This window comes from Aedes aegypti, chromosome 3 (genome assembly GCF_002204515.2).
Source record: "Aedes aegypti strain LVP_AGWG chromosome 3, AaegL5.0 Primary Assembly, whole genome shotgun sequence".
Taxonomy (NCBI): Eukaryota; Metazoa; Arthropoda; class Insecta; order Diptera; family Culicidae; genus Aedes; species Aedes aegypti.
Window position 1 is genome coordinate 186,522,346 of NC_035109.1, and position 22,292 is coordinate 186,544,637.

Sequence of the window (22,292 nt, forward strand, 5' to 3'; positions counted from 1 at the left end):
TGATTTTTATTACGGACGATCCCACATTTTTGCCTCATATTCCGGACACTTTGATTTGAATTCCGGACAGCTCATGAAAATCATTGAAGGAGAAGTCAAATCATTAGTTGCAATCGTCCAATATCTAAAGAGATGTCTAAAGCAGCTGAGCATTATAAATTGATATTGATATTTAAGAAAAACCTTATTAAAACGAGCAATGACATTGTAATTAAATAACGTTTTTCAATGCAAATGATTTTTTGAACTGAAGCACTCGTTCTTTACATGTGAAATTAACAAACAATGCGACGGCCAGCAAGTTAATCTACTTCAAAATGACTTACGGAAATTGACTCGCAACAATTCGATTTTTTGTCATTGGAGACTATAATGCGAAATATCGCTTGTGGAACAATTCTCAAAACAATTCTGGCTGGAAACTTTTACATGACGAGTGTTCTTCAGGATATTTCATAATTCAGTATGTTGATAGCTCTCCTTTTTTTCCACTTCAAGAAATCCTTTCACGACTGATTTGATCTTAACCGGTTTTAGTTAATTTGAAAATGTTTCTGAAGCTCCTTACCTGGTATTGTACTGATGAGTTACATATAATATGCAATGTTGAAGAATTGGAACATATGTCGAATATAATTATTAATATTTTTTTGACAGATCTGTTCCAATCTTCTATTTCCACGATAAATATCTATGAAGTTTAAATTAGGTTAAGTTAATTGATAGCGTTTTTATAGGTATCTCACCTGCAAAAAATTTCAACTGCTACGGCAAATGAAATGTAATATGTTCTTACCAAACTGTTATTGAAAGCTTAATTTAGTTTTAACAAATAAGGATGATAGTGTTTTCCAACACAGAACACCTAGATATAAAAAATTTATGTTATGTTTGGAATGATACTTATAAAGGAATTAAAAAAATAAAGTTCCTGACAAATGGAAAAAATATTCCGAAACATCTAGCTAGCGTCCAATATAGTTTGCTTTTCTTCGTCAGTAAATTTTTTTTAAAAAGGATATTTTGAGCAGAATCCACATTAACGAAACATATTTGTTTGCCAATGAACAGTTCGGATTCCGACATGCACATTCGACTGTAGGGGAATCGGGGGTAATATGCCCATAGGGGAAAAATGAATGCTTATTTTTCACCCTAGATCATAGAAAATGAATAGAAATGCTTCTATTAATATATTTTTATGTGTTTTTCTAAAGAAAATCGTTAAAAACATATAAAAAAGTTTTTCGCTGTTTTCGTTGCAATTTTGTGCGATTTCAAGGTCATTTTTTAGGTCGATAAATACCCAAATTTCTGAAACTATCCCCAAGAGCCAACTTGTGCACTGTCATAGTTTGTATTACATGCAAAAAATATGTTAAATTTGTTCTTAAAAAGCTAATCGAAGGACCTAAACATCAAAACAGCCGTTTGAATTCAAATTCTTCCAAACGTAATGCCACGTTGAAGTTACGCACCAATTGGAACCTTAAAAATGTACATTTTTCGCATCAACATGTATACTATTATTGAATAATAATATCTGAACAAACGCCCCGCAAGCATTTTGTTTCAATTTATAAACCCCAGAAAAGCTATAATGGATAGCTGTTTCTACTATTTGAAAGAAAACATGTTTGTTCATCCGACCATAATTAAAAAAGAGCATAAAATTATGGTTTTCACATCTAAAATCACTGTTCTCCTTAACTTGGGCAAACTACCCCCAGTCCTTCTACGTGAAACGGATTCGTCCCTTCAAATCTGTAGGCTGTTCAAATGGTCTCGCTCTTTTAGACATAACAATTTATAGAACGAATTTATAAAATTTATAAACCTATTTATAAACAGAAAATTTCAGTCTGGCCGTGAATTATACTGAATAAATATGGACTAGATAATGTAATACTAGGAAGACTGATTTACAAAGGATTTAATATAATATGATTCTGATGCTGCCTTCCTGTATAAGAACTAATGGATCACAAAGCACATTAATTATTTAGGCAAAGAATTGCAATCAGGTTTAGTTTGGCCGAGTTCATCAAAAAGTGTTTTATTTTACCTTAACATTTCAGTCGTCGCGCTGTTGTATTTTGTACAACACTGCTGACAAAGCCTCGCTTTTCGTTCACAATAGCAGCGCGGTGGTTCTGATGGTGGCAAACCGCGCGACGACTGGAAGGTTAATAGCAGATGAAAACGTAATGTATTGTTAACAAAATGTATGCAATAGCTCAATTAAGTTTTACCATATTTGGATAATAGTGCTGTCTGAATGATACAAACAAGAAATTTTCTAAGCAAGAGAGAAGACGCATCAAATCCCTAAAGTAGCATTTTGAGCCACTCTCCACTACGAATATCACAGTACAAGAAATTTTATGAAAATGCGTGGAATAGATGCCTTATGGTGTCAACATTTTTCATTCTGGAATGGCGCGTTATAATTGACATGAGCATAAGTATTCTTGTGGCAAAAAATATTTATTACAATTTATATAAAATACACTCAATCTGCATTAGAGTTTCGGTATTGCAGCGCTCCTAACGCAGAAAGTTATATACATTTACACTGATATACACAGTTAGAAAGGCACTCGAGCGTCTGTTTTGTGTCCTTGAAATTTAGTTCTCTTCAGTCATACACCGGTTTTGCACTATTTTTTACGGTCTCAAGTTTCGCCCATTCAGTGTAATCCATTGACTTCGGAAGTTGCCTCGAAAGCCAGTCGTTCTGCTTCGCGTTGCGCTGCAATTTGGGCATGCTCATGGGCGATCTTCTCGTACAGCGTGAAATGTCGATCTTTGGCCTTGGATACGGCCACTGTATCTCTAGGGAGCGATGGTTCCTGCTTTTTTAATAGAAGAACAAAGATATGTCTATTTAATGCCACAGAGAACAATTAGGCGTATTTAACTTAAATACTTACGACAGGTTGCAGGTGGGGATTGGCATGAGCTTCCGCGATCTTTGCATACAACGCAAAATGTTTATTCGCGGCACGTTGTACTGCTTCGGTTTGTTCGGGAGATTTCAGTTCGTGACTCAATCGTGGGTAAAATCCGTGAGCATCAGCTATGTACTCCACCGTACGAAGTTGATTTTTGGGGTCGACATAAGAAAACGATCCTTGGACAACTCCACTTCCATCAGAAATTTCGCTATGAGAACGATCGACATGTCCAGGATAACGTCCAGCCACATAACCGAAGGCGTAAGGTCTTGGCGGAGGAGGAAGAGTAGTGACTTCATCCTCCACTATAACTGGCGCCAACACGTGAGACACATCGCAATAAGCCAGCCCAATCAAGAGCATCACTAAAAACTGATGCACACAATTATTGAACATATAATTCAAATAACTTTATTACATCACTCGAAGGCGACGGAAAAAGAGACTTACGGTTAGCGATGTGAAATACTGCATACTGAAGACCTCTTACTTTGATTGAACCAGAGCGGGAGTGAACTGCTTTACACGACAAGCTTCTCAAAACTACTGACTTGTGGGACGGTGAGCTGCGCTAGAAGGCTGAGAAAGACTCCGAAAGCGGACGGCTTATGTAGATAGGTGCGTTTCGGAAATCTCTACATATGCGAAATGAGCAGAAAAAAACTTGTTTGGCGGAGTAAATGCCTGCACATGCTGCTTGCTTCATCTGCTCGAATGAATCGCCGCATAAAGTGAGCTTTAGCTTTAAATTCCTGGGAGCTTCGAAGCTGCACATAGGGACGCTTCATGATCTGTTTGTTCTCAATATGCCTAAAATTAAATTAATTACTCAAAGGTGCTATACTACATCTCTCGAAGATTGTTTTGTTAAACAAATTACCTAAAAATTAATTCGTTAGATAAACTTTTATATGAAGAATTTCAAAACTATCTATTGAATATGAAAGTTTTCTGTAAGTATCCTTAAACCGTAGGGGTAAGGAGCTAACAAGTTTGCTGTTCAACAAGGGCAACTGAATAAGTCAAAGCAATTAGATGTTTTAGCAAAATAGACGTTGGTTGAATTAAATACCATAGTAGGCAAATCTTTGGATGGCCCTATTAGAGCTTATCCTAATATTATAGGCTGGTGACTTCAACGATGTGTATGAATTTAAGCGACGAACCCATTTGATCCCAAAGTCTGCCTATAGTATGGGTTGTAGAACAAAAGATCGAACGACAAAAGGTCGAACAACAAGAGGTGGAATGGCATACGGACAAAACAAACTAATTACGCCCTTATTATTTACTTAGCGAATCATGACAGATACGCGTATAGAAAATGAATTTTTGTTCAAATTTTTGCACTTCCGTGGAAAAACATCCGTGTAAATTCAATGAAATAAATATAAAAAACAAAACAAAGAGCAAGTCTTCTCCTTTCTTCCTTGCAAACATTTGACGATATAAAAATACATTTTCCTTTTTTTTATTATTTAGAAATTTGATACAATCATTGAATCCGTTTCCAAGACTATTTGATTTTCTGGTCAGTTGATAATTTGCGGCGCACCAGCTATGGTGTATCAGACCGCCGCGGTGCACAGTTTGGGAATTACTGCTTTTAAGTGGTTGACGGCTCCCTGTTCCCTCCCCGAAAAAGTTGAAATTTAGCGTGACATAATTTGTGTACCATTATGGGTGAAATTATGAAAAAAAATCCACGTGCTCGGCTGGGATTTGAACCCAGGACTCTTGTATGCTAGACGAGCGCTTTACCAACTAAGCTACCGAGCTACTTGGTGACCCAATAACTAAGTTGATTACAAGTTTAGAATTCAAATCCCCTTTCATAACCCATATCCATCCAGCATAGTTGATAAAGCGCTCGTCTAGCATACAAGAGTCCTGGGTTCAAATCCCAGCCGAGCACGTGGGTTTTTTTTCCATAATTTCACCCATAATTTGTCCATCTTTACCACGCGTAATGAGTTAATTTATTGAATACTAGAGGTCCCGACAAACTTCGTCTTGCCATCAAGTAGGCTGTTGAAAAACGCTATTGATCGTCCCATACAAAATTACAGTTTCGTTAACGCTCGTTTTTTTCAACTTTCCCGATAAATATCCTGGGATTTGTTATACACACAAACACGTCGGAACACTTGACGAAGAAAACGGAGAAAGAATCATTCAAATCCGTTGACCCGTTCGTAAGCCATTTCGTGACATACAAACACCATTCCATTTTTATTTATATAGATTAAGTGAATCAAACCTGAAATATATGAATATTAAGTAAATTATGAATGAACCACTTGGTTATCAAGGGAATCAAGCATGAATCACTTCAATATAAAGCAAATCATACCTGAATCACTAGAATATTAATCAGAACTGTAACACTTGAATGTACAATGGATCATACTTGAATCACTTGAACATGATATGATGATTGTAACCCGTTTGGCATAAAGTCGTTTGGCAGAATGAATATCGGCATTTTTGCAGCTTTTACCGAGATCAACACTAACGAGCCTATAGCAAAAATTGTTGGTAGGTTCTCAACAAGCGTGGTGTTCGTTCAGAGATTTTTCAAGTTATGGATGTCAAAAATTATTGTGACATTAGAGAGCATAGCTAAATGAAACTCGTGTGGCTAAATTTTAAGCCAACTGAAGAATGTTTGATAATAAAATAATTATATAAAGACAATTAACACCGTCTTCAGCCAAAGGCTGCACAGACTGAACAATTACAAATAGGGCTGTGCAAATATCGATATTATCGATAATATCGGAACTGTTATCGGATCGATAATGGCTTTATCGATATCGGAAAATATCGTGCCGACCGATATCGGATATCGTATCGATAAAATCGATTTTATCGATACGATATCCGATATCTGTCCGCACGATATTTTCCAATATCGATAAAGCCATTATCGATCCGATAACAGTTCCTATAAATCAGAACAACATTTTTTGTTTATACTCAATTGAAAATTGTTCAATAAATATTGAAAATCCATTGGATATGGCAAAATATCACTATGAAATTCAAGTAATGGACTTCATAATGCAACAGTTGGTGTCAAACAAAGCCGATTTTGTCGGTTTTACTTTTAAACATCTCTTTTGAAAATTATCGAATATCGGTTCGATATCGATAATGTCAAATCCGATATATCGCCGATACCGATATTGATTCAATATGATATCGCCGATACCGATAAATCTTCAAGTGCACAGCCCTAATTACAAACATTAGGCAACGGAGAACACACGGAACACGCAGCAGCCCAGCGATAAATTTTTCGTTTTGACGGAAAGTTCCCACCGACTGGAGCGGGAATCGAACTCACACCCCGTGGCACAATACGCCTCAACGACTGACGCCGCTAACCGCACGGCCGCGAAACCCACAACGCATGATGCATCAACTAACTTTTATAAAGTATCAATATATCTTAATGTATGCTATACTTCTCTCGCACAAAGCCGTCAGTTTCTTTTTAATAAAATTTGAGAATATTTCGTTTTATGTTGGCTTTTTTAGAAGCTATTAGCTGGTTATTTTATTTGAATAACCTGAACAGTTCATTAGGTCTAAGATAGACGGGGTTGGTGGTCCAATGGCTACCGCTTCTCTACTTCGTAAGCAGTAGGTTATGGGTTCAATCCCAGGCCCGTCTCTTCCCTCGTACTCTGTAATTGTATCTTTCACTTGCTTCCGCTCCTAATATATCACAGTTGATCTATCACAATTTATAGCAATAGATTACCTGGGTTGCCCTTGTTCAAGTTGGTCAGCAGAAGTTTTCTCATTTCATTTTGTATGGGGAAAGGCATCTAACTGAAAGCATTAATCGAAAACATATTTGGTAGACGAGATAGCCATCATCATTACGCACAACCAGTGCCAAATATGTTTTCGAAAATATTTCCCAATTTTGAGAAATAATTTGTTAGATGTATTTCGCCATACAAATATTTTATGGGTTACCTTTCAGCAATTTTTCGTGCATATTCATTAGCACAAGTGCGTTACTATGTAATGAGTAGCGAATCAGGTTATGCATGTAACCCATTGCTAGGAAAAAAATAACCATTTCCCTACACTTCCATTCTTCCATCATTATAGCACGCCTTTCCTTACGCAGTCTACTAACCAAACAGTAAGCCTATCTGCCATAAAATTATATCAGCCGTAGGGGGATTAGGGGCATAATGAACACCCGAGGCGAAATGGACACCCCCTCAATCTCTGAGAATATGCATATTTCATCAAAAGTTCATACAATGTATGAAATCTGTATTGCATTTAAAATGTCTAAAGATAAAAAAGTTTATGTTTTGCTTCAATTGTCCTTTGAAATTCGACTTAAAGTTTTTCTCTGCTTTAAATTGGCATACAAGCAAGGGAGTGAGAGAATTTAATTTTTGAGCAAGATAACGAATCCAGAAAGGTTCTTTTTAGCTCTTATGATAGAGGGAGAGCCCTTTTACACATCGGAACGACTGACAGGCATTCAATATTTTGGAATCATTAAATTTCATTCAAGTGTTCATTTTGCCCCGATACCTTTTTAAAAGCCTTGTTTTGGACCTAATTTTCAATATCACTTTTCTGGCATATGAAAAGATTTTTATTACCATGAATGAATGTAGCACGTTGTACTAACATAACACTTGAAAACTAGCCGGGATTAATTTGGAAAATGTCATTGTATGGTCTTAAAACAAGCATTTGCTTGATGTGTCCATAATGCCCCGAATTCCCCTACACCTTCCCGTATGAACTTGCGTAGATGCAAAGGTGTATCTGGTCTACTGTGGGAGCCAGTTTAATGCATCATCAATGAATGGATTTCCTGCTTTGCTCTAACAGTTGATCAGCAAAAGTTGTCTCGTTTTATTTTGTATGTGGAATGGCATCTAACTAAAAATTTCTCGTAAATGAAAGCATAAATCGAAAAAATATTTGGTAGGCGTGATAGCCAACATCAATTCGTACAACCGGCACCAAATATTTTTTGGAAAATAGTTCTCAATTTTGAGAAATAAATCGTTTGATGCATTTTGCCATACAAATATTGTTCGCTTTACCTTTCAGCGATTTTTCGTGCATGGACACTAGCGCATGTGCGTTACTATGTGGCGAGTAGCGAATCAGGGCATGCATGTAACCCATTCCTCCCCTCCCCCTCATTGGTTTGTATACTGACGTGGCAAGTGCCATTGTTGCCAAAACTCAGAAGATCGCCAGCACTCGGGTTTTGTATGGCGATTTGGTTGATATGTTTCACTGATATATGTCATCAAATTGCTAGGAAATGACAGTCATTTGGAATTCATTTTTATTGCATTTTAATCTATTTTATACTTTGGCAATTGTGACGATTTGAATCAAGGTGTTCGGAATGTAAGACAGAATGAACAGTGTTCGGAATTTGAGTTAAATGTTGTAATATAGCTATATGTAAAAGCAATACTTAAATAAAGTAAATTAACATTAGTATCGTCACACACAACAGCGAACAGTTAAGTTTTTCAAATAAATTAGATGCATTTGAAGGGGCCCAGATAGCCGTAGCGGTAAACGCGCAGCTATTCAGCATGATCATGCTGAGGATCGTGGGTTTGAATCCCGCTGGTCGAGTATCTTTTCGTAAAGGAAATTTTCTCGATTCCCAGGGCAAAGAGTATCTTCGTACCTGCCACACGATATACACATGCAAAAATGGTCAATCGGCAAAGAAAGCTCTCAGTTAATAACTGTGGAAGTGCTCATAAGAACACTAATCTGAGAAGCAGGCTTTGTCCCAGTTGGGACGTAATGCCAGAAAGAAGAAGAAGAATGCATTTGAAGTCACTGTTGGCCTTAAGGCCTAAAGTTTATACTAAAGATATCATATAAATCATGATATAAATATCTCATTATGTTATCATTCGAAACACATTGAACACAAGTATTGTTCTACAGCCAATTTCCCTTATTGGTAATCCATTATGTTATCAATCTATATAAATAAAAATGGAGTTGTGTTTGTATGTCACGAAATGGCTTCCGAACGGGTCAATCGATTTGAATGATTATTTTTCCGTTTTGTTCGTCAAGTGTTCCGACGTGTTTGTGTGTATAAAAATCCCAGGATATTCACCGGGAAAGTTGGAAAAACGAGCGTGAACGGAACTGTCATTTTGTATGGGACGATCCATAGCGTTTTTCAACAGCCTACTTGATGGCAAGACGAAGTTTGTCGGGCCCACTAGTAAGTAATAAATATCGAAATATGATAACGAACATTTGACGTCATTCGCCCGTCGATGGCATCCTCGATCTGACAGCTCGAAATTCGTTGATAACTAGAGTCTTCGTATTGATAACAAAAAATAACAAAATGATTTCAAGATGTACTTCTTGTTATCACTATGTTTTGCGGTTGTTATTCGACTTTGCTCGGGTTAAGTGTTTGGAATATGAATCAAAACGGTACAGAAACCTGAATGTTCACTATATTCTGCTATCCTTATACCATTGTGGTAGACAGTGAATCAAATTGTCTTCAAAACAAACAAACAAAGCAAGCTCGTACACAACCGTTTGTCCCAACTTTTGCGAATAGGGATACAATAAAAAGAAAAATTGTCATGACAATCACAGGACGCAACATTGTTGCAACCTTTCGACTCGCGTTTAATCAGTTGTTTTAAACACAAAACCAAATTTCTTTTATGGATGCTGCTCGATAATGTGCCAATGTTTACCAACACGGAAAAAGTTCTAGAAAATTGTAATGCGAAGCCCAAAAAATCGCTACGCACGTGCGGATCGATCATTGTCATATTCTGTTCAAGTGGTGATAAACTGATGTTGCGGAATAACATTGCTGCAATAATAATAGGAAATGGCAACCCAACTAACAATTCAAAGCCACAAACAAGCATGCATGTTTAATTATTGTTCAATAATGGTAATGGCAGCTGAATAAAAAATTTGCTCTATAAAGAGCTGAGAAGGTGCTTTTTTAACACAAACTAAGATCGATGTTCAACGTTATGCATTAGAATGAACAAAAGTTGAATCGCCACTTATTAAACGTTTCCAAAGATTCTCATTCGACTAGTCAAGATTGTTTTACTAATGAGCTGAACAAGGCATGTTTCCCCCAATTAAAAAGCCAATATTCCACTTAACAAATGTATATGTATAAAAGGATATTCAGAAGACGAACTAACGTTTTACTTGCGTCGCAGTTCAGCTATTCCCACATGTTTAACATAAGCATGAATAAGAGCTGAATAAGTATCTTATAAAATCCTAATTCAGCTTCAGTATATTATAAGAACAGTTGGTCCAATAGAGGCCAAAATGACGATTGACAAACACATTGTTCAGCAATAAATAAGCCTTGTAAAAGCGATCACACTATAGCTAAATTTCATAAAATGGACAAAATAACCGAAATTCGTGTTGAGTTCCGAATGCATTTCAAAGCTCATAATTTATGCTTTCTTAAAACTTTTGAAATAGCTGTTCAGAAAATAAGCATGGTCAGCCTCCAGAAATGCAGAATTATTGTTAAAAATAAAAATAATCATTTAAGCTAAGTATTCCGAGTAGGAGCAAAGTACTGACAAACAAAGCGTGATATTGACTTGATTGACATAAGAGATAAAATATCTGAAGACAATATCAAAATTTTGTTCCTGGAACTTCTAAACCTATGATGTACGCAGATCTTATGAATATCTCGCAGCTATTGGTATAATCTTGCAGAATCTAAATATGACATGCCAATTTGTTCTAGCAGTTTATTTAAGATATCATTTCCAGATATTTTATATCATATATCTATCAAGTTAATATCACTTTTAGCTATCCATATTATATTTTCTATTGCTAAGCTTTTTTCGCCTGCTCGGGATGTTTTTCCGTACAAGAAAAATGGAAATTTCTTTGACAGAGTTGATTAAATAAATTTCTATAGCCAGCTACATTTGAAATGACATTTCTTCACAACTGAATAAATACTGCGCTCTAAGAAAAATGATTTACTTGGCCATTTCCGAAAATAAAAATCGCATCAAGATATTCGAATATTTTTCTATTCAGGTGGGTTCTGAGGACTAACCCTTCAAATGATTCAAATATATTCATATAGAGAACTTTTACTTCAATCCATATGTAATAGGTTTATGAAAAATACAAATAAAAAAATAATCAAACTATAATTTATAAAATTATTTAAATTAATTAATAAGTTTTGAACAAACTAAAACTTATTATGAAATTACATTAATCATTTCAGACTGTTTTTACTTTGTGTAAATAAACATTATTTTGACCAACATCGACATAAATTTTCTCACTGTGCGCTAAAAATAGCCGACTGAACTCAGCTTGGATCAGCACTAAACAGCAGCTGAATAATATGCTTGTTCAGTTGTAGATTAGCGTACCATGTGTTGATTAGAAGTTGTCGAATAGAAGCTCGAACATGGTCAATATTCAGCTATGAGAAGTTTATATTTTGCACTGGAGGGTGTAATCATCAATTCTAGGATGGCGCAGATGGCAAGGCATACCGCTGACGATTGGAAGGTCTCGAGTTCGAATCCAGTATACAGGCGATTTTTAAATAAGATTGATTTACTATCATAATAATAGTGCACACTACAATTATAAAGTGCCTAAAAAATATATTTTTGTTTTTATTAGTCTTTAATTATTTTTAGACCAGCCGTATAAAAGCTGAACTAAATGCTTGTAAAACGTTTTTAAAGCTGAAAAATAAAGTTGGTATTCAACGACATGCTTTAAAGTTTCTCCAAATTTGTGTGAACAATGCTTTAACAAAGGTTGGCCATGGAAATTAATAAAATGTTATACAACATGATGCTGGATAAAACTGCCATAATGGTGTTTGTTAAATGAGTGAATGTTAGTTGGGAATGTCTTTGCTGCAGCGTGTTGGGTGACAATTGAATCAGAGCTTAGTATAGCTAATTGAATCAAATACCATAGTATGTCTTTGCATGGTAAAATGATCGATCTATAAGAGCTTATTCTAATATTACAGGTTGGTGACCTCAACGATGAGGAAGAATTTAAGTGACGAACTGATCAGGTCGGAAAGCCTACAGCTTTAATGTAACATCTCGAAATTTTCACTTACGTGCAATGGTCGGCAATTCACTCCTTACCTTAAGGTGAAGATGAATTGAAATCAAAGTTCAAATTTTCAAAAGCACGGATCTGGAGAACCAAACATTTGTTTGAGCTGAAAACCACCAGTTGGTGACCAATCGATTAAGTTTTCAACTTAAACGGATGCTTGGTTCTCCAGATCCGTGCTCTTGAAAATTTAAACATTGGCTTCGATTCATCTTCACTTTAAAACGAGCTAGAATAGAAAACTTCACTGATTCATTTTTATTCTGAAAGATCTAAACAGGGACCAACATTGGTGTACAACCACTACTTGCCACTTTGCCAGTCTAGCAGTGAGTGATGAAATGTGGCTGCGTACTTCAGACTTGGCGTGATCGTTCATTCACGATCAAAACTCAACAGAAAACAACGATGACTCTTTGCCCACCTGTACGTTTGGTAAAACATTCATTTCGATGCAACAGCCCAAAACACAACGATCAAATGAATGATGGCCTAGGTGTTGACCACAAACACCACCAGACGGATGATAGGTGTTTTTTATGCTTTCATGCTTTCGGTTTGCTTACCACTACTACAGCGCCCCGCGAAAACCAGTTTTCTTAGGAGTTGAACAAAAAAGAAGTCGTCTTGGCCTGACACTTCCACCAAAGAAAACTGATCGAAAAATACTTTTTTTTTCTCATGCATACCAACCAGCAACCCACCTTTCCAACTTGATTCCTCGATGGGAGTTTAGTCGGTATGTGGTCGTTGAGCGGTTGAGGTGTGATTCGTAGATCTGCGTCGGGCTTCCATGAGTCTTACCGTTTTGTGTTGCAGTGAGCGTGAAGTGGATTCTGAACTGGCAGAAGGTGATCAGGCCGAGAGAAGATGATCTTTTGATAGCTAATTAGCATTCATTCGATCGAAGGTGTTTTGTGGATTCTTATTGGGATATTCGTACGATTGCGTAACCTGTGTTTATTTATGCTGATTCAGGCGGTTTAATTGGATTGAAGTGGATCGGATTGTTTTTACGACAAGGAAGTGATTTGCGTGCATGGAAAATTTAAGAAACAGGAAAATACTTCTGTCTGTCCTTCTGGTGGCCGTTACAGGTGATATAGTGGGGCAATTACTGTTATAAAGAATTACGGTTCATAGGCAAGGTAATTTGTGCAGAGCAGTGATCGTCGCCAATTTGCCTTTTCTTGGATAGAGATATTGTGCAAGGGAAGATCTGAAGAATAGATCGAAGCAACGGCGAAGAGCAAGAAGACGGAGAATAGAAGAAAAACGTTGTGCAGCCAGAGTGGAGTGTTCAAACAAAATTGTCAGAGCGGATTATTTTACAAACACCAACTTCAGAAACAGAGTGGCAGTGCGAAGGATTTTCTCAACCAGTTGGAATTTCTGCTAATCTCGCTGTTGTAGTATTGCATGCACATTGCTGCTGGACAACGGTGGAACTGTAAAGCTGTAAAGGTGGTCCCAAAAGGTAAGGCTTGGAACCCGCTGCGTTATGACCGTTCAAGAGATTCGGTCTCTGCGCCGTTGGGCATGTTTATGAGGCAGACATTCCATTCTATCGTGAACTTTACGCTATGTGGATCATGATCTAACGCGTTCGGTTTTAACATGGGATTCGGATTTATTGTTAAGTCAGTGTGATCATTTGAAAACATTTTACGATGTTTGGAATTTATCCACTACCTTGAGAAATTCTTATGCTTCAAGGTTTCAAGTCTCATTAAAATTTGATCTTTTTATTGATAACAAACTGTTGGCGCACTTGTAACAGTTACATATTCATATGATTATGAATAATAATTTACTGAATAGTTGAAATTTAATATTACTTCAAATTCAACTATGCATATCAAGCAATAATATACTGGAAGTTGACCATGATAAAACCAAACTGTACCTTGATTCGGCATTTGCGTCATACCGTTGAAAAGGTGTAACCGATCCATAATTTGTGCATTTTCTGTTATGTTCTGACTTCAGATGGCTGCCAATTTCCAATGGTTTTCCTCATTTCTAAACCAGATGTGGCAGCACGTTGAGTTTGATGGCTTCTCCATTGTAAGAAAAATATCACCAAAAAGAATTCTGCAATAGGGGGAGATCCCCGAGGACCGGACACTTAAGCCACTAATTTCATAATTCAAAAATAGTTGGTTTTATGTGATCTTGTTACCCATTAATAAAAAATAATATCAGGTTGGAAAAAAATTGAAAATAAAAATATTAATTTTGACATTGTATTTCGATTATGTATTCTAGTGGCAAACTGGCATAAAAAAGGTGGCTTCCATTACCGGACACAATCTGGAAACGGATCGATCTCTGTAAAATTATACATTAAAAAATTAAAGGCGTGAACGGTTGTCTAGTTCTCTTGATTTGTGCCCTTGAATATTCGAGATTTGGCTACGATGGATCTTCACAATAAGCAGTGAACTCCAAAGTTCACTTATGGTAGTTCCAGTGAAACTTTTTGCTGATTTATAAAACAAACTTTATGTTGACTGAAGTTCGGTTATTTAAGCAAAAGCATTTAAGAATAAGCATAAGCATTGATGACCGTACAATTTGTAGTTGCTACTCCGTGATAATCAAAATTGAACATGGAACCAACAGATGCAGCTTGGGAGCAGCATATCATCTTCAATGACAATTTCGAGAGCTCCAAATTTAGTAATGTAAATAACGGTGCTGGCCACGTCCTTACGATCATCGAGGAAGGGAAGGAATGTTAATATGACGTTCATTGCTACTAGAGACCGAGATCACCTCTGCATCTCCATGGTTCGCACAGGAAGGAGTTTTGTTAGTGGGAGGGTTCAAAAGCTACATGATCAGGATTCACCTTGGTAAGCGATGCGATGCATGTAGCCTCATCCTTAATAGTTATCTATCAGTGCGTCGACATTTTTAATGTCGAACTTGTCAAATGTTATTTTAGTGCTACTTTTCAGCACTCTTTTCGGTGCTGAAAAGTAGCACTTTTCAGTACTGTTTTGATAGGCGTCAACTGAATAACCGTCTCTTCATGCCATATGTGTTTATTCTGCGCAGCGTGAGAGTCGAGATGAGTCGTTCTCACCTCGGGTGACTTGTGGTGACTAATGTTAATCAAACGGGAGCGAGTCGACAATTGTCACATCATGCGATTCATCTCACCTAACACTGCGCACAGTATAAGCACAATTGCATCTGATTCATGGATTTATTCTACGTCTGGCGTCAAATGCTGGACGATCCGATCCCATATAAGAATCGCCAGCCTGTGTCGGAACCAGACCGCACAACGGATATAAATGGGTTTATTCTACGAACGGCTTGAAGTCAGAATTGTCAGTCTCTTATAGCTAGGTGACAATTCTCGACTCTATTGAAGTGACTTACCTTTTGGTTTACACGGCAAATCACTTCACTCGAGTCGAGAATTGTCACTTCACTATACGAGACCGACAATTCTGACCTCAAGCCATTCGTAGAATAAACTAATCTATATCCGTTGTGCGATCTGGTTCTGACACTGGCTAGCGATTCTGATGTGGGATCGGATCATCCAGCATTTGTAGTCAGCTACTGATGGGAGCGAGAAAATTTGTGACATTCATTGGTACTACTGTATCACAGCCTACGTGATTGAAAAATACTGAATTGAAACTACGGATGGCTGTATGACCATGTGGGTTCTCTTGAAATGTTTGTTTGTGCTTTTAAAGTTCATCCAGCTGAAACGGCATTTTTCGAAATAGCAAAATAGTTATTTATGCAACAAGTTGCAAAATGATGATTTTTTCAGCACGAGTGGTACATTTATCCAACGAGGCTCGCCGAGTTGGATAAATACAACGAGTGCTGAAAAAATCGAGTTTTGCAACGAGTTGCATACAACATTTTTTGCTATTTCGAAAAATGCCGTTTCAACTGGATGAACTCTAGAAGCACAAAGAAACATATCAATAGAACCCACATGGGCATACAGCCAAGCGTAGTTTCAATTTAGTATTTTTCAATCACGTAGGCCGTGATACAGCAGTACCCATGAATGTCACAAATTTTCTCGCTCCCATCAGTATAGATCAGTATCATGCAGATCTATATTCCCTATTGGAAGAATAAACAGGTAGGAACGCTCAGACAGTAGCTGACGATCTGCTCCCACATCAGTCGCTAACATGTGTCGGAACCAGATCGCACAACGGATGTAGACTCTAGTGAAGTGACTCGCCGTGTGAACCAAATGGAAAGTCACTTCACTCGAGTCGAGAATTGCCACCTCGTATTGTCGTATAGACAGAATCAGATGCAATTGTGCTTATTCTGTGCGAGACGAGTAGGTGAGGTGTCGACTCGATTCCATTTGATTAACTTTAGTCGCCTAACGATACTCTAGGTGAGAACGACTCGTCTCGACTCACACGCCGCGCAGAATAAGCATGGCATGAAGAGAGTGGGTTGACGCCTATCAAAACAGTACTGAAAAGTGCTACTTTTCAGCACCGAAAAGAGTGCTGAAAAGTAGCACTTTTCAGCACTGTTTCTTTTGGTAGGAAAAGTAGGCCGTTATGTTGATCAACTTCTCAATGAAAAGTTGATTGATTTACAACGGAATTGCAAAAAAATGTTGTATGCAACTCGTTGCAAAACTCGATTTTTTCAGCACTCGTTGTATTTATCCAACTCGGCGAGCCTCGTTGGATAAATGTACAACTCGTGCTGAAAAAATCATCATTTTGCAACTTGCTGCATAAATAACTAAATGTGAAACACGTTAGTTTGCACGCATAGCCTGCTGCAATCTGTTAACTGAAGCTCGGTTATTTACCTAAAAAGTGAGCAGAATAAGCCAAAACCATGCCATTTCAGCTGAACTTTTTGTTGCTTGGGTAAAAAGTTATTAGGGACTACTCCATTAGTTTCATAAGGAATACTTTTTGTGATTTTTTTCATAAATTTGAGCATTCTGTCTTAGATTATTTGAATTGTCTAAGTGGTTCCACCTGCCTATTATACCACGTAGCTTATCAGATTCTTCTACTTACTTCTCCATATATTACTTCAAGAACTTATAACGATGCCCACAGAAATTTATCTAGCAAATTCTCTGTAATTCCACGAAAGGCATTCAAAAAAAATCAATCAAGTGTTTCTTATTAAAGCTTCAATTCTTTTCTTTGTTTTTAACTTCGTCATAAAAATAATAAGTCCAAAAATCTTCATGTACTCTTTCGGAAAATAGTCCAGGAATGTAATCAATATATTTTCTTCATGTGTTTTGGTTTCTTTTGGAATAAAACGTCATCGTAATTGCATTGATTTTTTCAGAAATCGATCCTGTGATTTTCTTAGAAATTTACCCAATACTTTTTTTTATTAATTTAATTTTTTTTGGTTGAATTTCACTGACATTTTGAAAAAGTACTTTGTTGCATAGTTAGTGGATGATTTTCTGACAATGCTTAAACAGGATTTTTGGTTAAGTTTAATGAAGACTTTCTGGACCAGTCTCTGAAAAGAAATTAGGAATGAATTTCAAAACAATTTCTCATAGAATTTCTGTATATAAAAGTCTGAGAAAATTTCTTATATTTTTCATATTTTGGAGTAGATTTGGTCGGCGTTGAGAGATGCAAAATTACCTCAGCTCCATTTCAATCTGATCAGATTTGATGAATGTTGTAAGCTGTGAGAAATATGTAACAAATTTACTCTGGGTGATCAATAATAACCTATGGAAACATGCAATCCGAGTGGACGGAGTGCTTTTTACCGTAACAACGAAAAACGATCAGCGCGTCGAGGAATGCGAAAAAATGCACGATGTTGCGTTTGTCAGATTTTTATGCATCGAATGATTCTTCTTCTCATCTATCAATAGAAATTCGTAAACTAATTGTGATTTCTGACTGACTACGATGTTTGGATAGGTGGTCAGGAATTACAACAATTTTTAATATTTATGGTCTTCAATACAACAAAACTTTAGTTTTCAAACCATCATAATGTCCCTGATTTCAGTTAAATCATTGCAAAGTGTTAGATTTTAAGCACTTATTTTCATTATATGAATAAAATAATAACTTGGTCAACTTTGACTTAACACCGATCAATAGTGCACTGAAATTTACACTCAAAGAACAGTGCATTACTGTATTCCTTGGACTTTTATCACTTGTTCTGGTCTACCATTTAAAGCCGAAGACCATCTTTTTATATTGCTTGCACAGCCAATATTGAAACGAATCCTGATATTTGATATAGCATATTAATGATTTGGCATAAACAATACAATGGCCACGCCCACTGTGCAGATTTGGTATTTTAGATAATTCAAAAATTAACAGCGATTGAATTATTCACGATAGAAGAAATTTTTTGAAATAATTTGAAGGAAGAAACGGGGACATCCGTACCAACCGTTTCATTTGGGGAGACAGGCAAAACCGTTAGAGAGTGGCATTACTAGAAAAGTGAATATGCACTCCATTGTTGTTTTTAATCTGGAATCGCAGTCAATGATCATTTTATTTGAACCGAAAATCAATCGTGATGCATAAAGTATAGGTATAGGTAATACCAATTACTCCCTAATTTTACCAAGATGATTTTTTTTTTAAATCTACTGTTATGAGTATGCAACTTATTTACATTGTTGTGTCATATGAAATCTTCATGCTTTTCAATGATTGGCATAACATCCATGTTAGACGTTAGAGCCACGTTGGACCGGCAAAAGTTTAAGGTACACCGGGCAAATAGAAACGGTTACAGAAAAAATCAACTAACAAATCAGTTGTTTACAAATGAAACGAACCGTAGAGAATCCTGTTATAGTTTGTTGAAAATTACATAAATGGCCTTAAACCTCAATAAATACTCTTATAGAGTAAACTGAATGCAATAGAGTTCTGTTTGATCTTTTGACATTGACGCTTGCTCCTGCAGGAGCGGGTGACGAGGGCAGGATCAAACATGTCGCGGGTCGGTCGAATAATAAAATGAAAAAGCGCCGCGGATCGTTAGTAGTGTTTGATCTATTGATCGAGTCGCTTGCTCTTGCGTGGGCGAGTGATGAACACTTGTTCGGGGTACAATGCGTTAATCGAATCATATCGCGATTCCGATTAGGCGTTATTATATCATGGATCGTATCACCAACCATTGGTGACTCCCAGATCTTTACCTTATTCCACTAACCCAATATCCTTTCCAGGTATACTCGGTCTCTAGTAACAACGGTTGTCCAACTAACATTCCTTCTCTTCCTCGATGACCGTAAGGACGTGGCCGGCACCGTTATTGACTTTTAAAATTTGAGCTCTCGAATTGGGAACATTGAAGAATGGTAAGCCAATCCCAAGCCCCATTCATAAATTCCCTGTGCAAATTCGATTGTTCTGGTCAATCACGGAGTAGCAACTACGAATTGTACGGTCATCTTTATTTATTTATTTCGTCAATCATTTGTAGACTACATAGTTACATAGTTTCTTATATTCTAAGATTTCCTAGTGAGTTAAAATATGATTTCAATTTAGTCCGGGGCATACTAAGATCAATCTATGCTCATGCTCATGCTTATAGAGTAAGGGACGATTCAAATATGACGTCCATCGTTTTTCGGGATTTCTAGACCCCCCCCCCCTCCCCCCTTTGTCACGCTTTTTCCAATACCTTATACACGTACTGTCACACTTTCGTAGACCCCCCCTCCCCCAAATGATGGAAGTCATTTTTGAATGACTCCTAAGCTAAGTGCAATAACTTAAATTCATGCTTGCATTAACAGTCACAAAAAAAACATGCCTCTTGTTGTGTATTTACCATTATTTGAGAACAAATACAACAGCATTTTCTAGGTAAACAGGCAATTTCGGGAAATCCCGGGATTTTCGAAAATATCCCGGGATTCGGGATTTTCTAGATCCCAAGATTTCCCGGGATTTTTGTCCCGGGATTCCCGGAACAAGACCCTCTAGTTTAAATCAATTAAATGGTGTGAAAAAAACGACAAAACTGATATTTGGACTTCTTATACTCAAACATAATGGAAGATTTTGTGAATTTCTTTTATTATAAACATGATAATTATGACGGAATCAAACATAAATTCAATAGAATAAATTGGTAATCCGTTTCGAAAAATTAGGGCGATTTAGAATGTGCTGTGTGGTAGTGACTGTTTTTTATTCAGTTTTGTCGGAAATTTTTCCGATGGAAGTTACAATCATGCAAAAACGTCGTAGGGATGGGTCGAAAACCTCTGTTTGGATTAAAAGACAAACAAATAATTTGAAAAATCGTAAATAAAAGCTCAGAAAATTTACAGGCAACAAAAAACTCAAGAAATTTTAGAAAATTATTTGTATATTGTCAAATTAAGCAATATCCAATCCACTGCATTTGACGAGTACAACACAAAAATTGAAAATAATTTAAAATCTTACCCAAAGATTTTTTTTAATCATGATAAAACAAAGATGTAGTCTAACTATTTTCCATCCTTAATGACATTGAATGATAGAGCAACAGATAATCCATATGGCATCTTACAGCACCATTATTTTGCTTGTTCAAAATGTCACTTAGAAAGGGCAGAATGGGGAAATTTATTGCTCATAACCATTTACAAGTCTGGTCAAAATCTGATGTTCAAAATTATCGTGGAATTGCTATATTTTCATTCATTTCAAGAAATAAATAAAAATAAGATTAGCCAAATTGAACATAAAATAACGAATATACAATATGGTTTCTTAAAAGATCTTCCTTCTACCACAAACCGTTTGGAATTTGTAAATTAGGTACACTTTAAATGCAATGGATAGAGGTAATCACATCGAAGCACTTAACACCTACTTTAGTAAGGCATTTGACAGACTAGACATTCCTATGTTGATTTTCAAGCTCAATAAAATGGGAATTGCGATGAGACTCCTCACAAGGGAGGGTCATGATAGCGCCCCCCAGGGATTTCAGCCGTGCTATTTTTATTGGATTATATATGTCAAAATATGGAAAAATCTATAACCTAAAACAGGAAGGGCAAACATAAGGGCAACGTCAACAATGTAGAAGAACAATAGACCACAATCGGACAAAGATCGGTAAAAATGACCATGTGATTTATATACAGCTCCAAAGTATGTGTATATTTCAATCGATGTGGATGAAATATTATAAAGAAGATGAATAAATTGTTCTTTTTTATCAAATCAAGGCGTTTACTGGAAGAATATATTACAGTAGAGTGGATGATGATTGGATTACTATACTTCAGTGGCTCACACATTATCACCGTTGCCAGAATAGGGGTAGCAATGATCAAAAAACGTACGTTTTCTCCCATCAGAAAAACAGCAAACGTGTCAAAGCAAGACTTGATGGTATTTGTGGATGAAGTTCTGTGATCGCATTTGGTTGGAAGACAAAAAGTTCTTTTATTGATCGGATCTTTCACCTCTAATAAAGTTAATGTCCTTTATAAATCTACTACACTACTGAAAGCTAAAAAATACACCAATATTTGGCACAGAGGCTATGTTCTTCGAGTTCAACCTTTTCAACCCTATCAATTTACTTCAAAACGGTTCGAAAACCTCATGTTTTTTTTATTTTCTTCAAGTGCGGTTTTATGGCAAATCATCCGGGACCTTTCGATACGTTAATACTAGTTTATGGTCAAAGTTTTCCAAATTGGCAGACAGCGATATGTCAGATACTGCATTTTCAAGAGATTCGTGGTTGGTTTACTTCTTTACTTCATATTTGAGGACATTATTACTGATTCACTCCATCTTTGAGTGATTCAGGTCTGATTCATTCATTTGCAAGCGATTCATGTAAAATTTACTTTATATTCAAGTGTTTAAAATTTGGTTTATAGTATATTTCAGTTGTTCTGGTCTGATTTGATTCATATTTAAGGAATTCAGGACTGATTTACTTCATTTTCATATGATTCAGGTTTGATTTACTTCATTTTCAAGTAATTAGGTAATGTTTTAATCTGTTCATTTTTTAAATTCTTCCTTTCAAAATCCTTTCATAATCAAGACTGATTCGCTGGTCTGTCATTCTTCATATTTATGTGATTCAAGTCTGATTCACTTTATATTCAAGTGCTTCAGGACTGATTTACTTCATAGTCAAGTGATTCATGTTAGATTC

General features: G+C 36.4%; 2 protein-coding genes across 4 annotated transcripts in view; one reads left to right on the forward strand and one right to left on the reverse strand.

Moving 5' to 3' along the window:
- Positions 1 to 2,468: 2,468 nt before the first annotated feature.
- Positions 2,469 to 3,613, reverse strand: LOC5577372 (larval cuticle protein A2B). Of its 2 annotated transcripts, none has more exons than XM_001656405.2 (3): positions 3,408 to 3,613; positions 2,934 to 3,329; positions 2,469 to 2,852 (listed from the first exon to the last, which is right to left on the reverse strand). In XM_001656405.2, the coding sequence occupies exons 1-3, from the start codon at positions 3,429 to 3,431 to the stop codon at positions 2,691 to 2,693; spliced, it is 582 nt and encodes a 193-aa protein (XP_001656455.2). In that variant the 5' UTR covers positions 3,432 to 3,613; the 3' UTR covers positions 2,469 to 2,690. The 2 variants fall into 2 exon arrangements, with proteins under 2 accessions (XP_001656455.2, XP_021711575.1); XM_021855883.1 differs by having other exon boundaries at positions 2,469 to 2,855; positions 3,408 to 3,611.
- A 9,146-nt stretch (positions 3,614 to 12,759) lies between these two features.
- LOC5577374 (trichohyalin) overlaps positions 12,760 to 22,292 on the forward strand; it is a 254,860-nt gene continuing 245,327 nt past the window's right edge. For both annotated transcript variants that reach the window (XM_021855884.1, XM_021855886.1), the window contains exon 1: positions 12,760 to 13,599. The gene's annotated coding sequence lies outside the window, so the exon portion shown is untranslated. The remainder of the gene's footprint in view (positions 13,600 to 22,292) is intronic.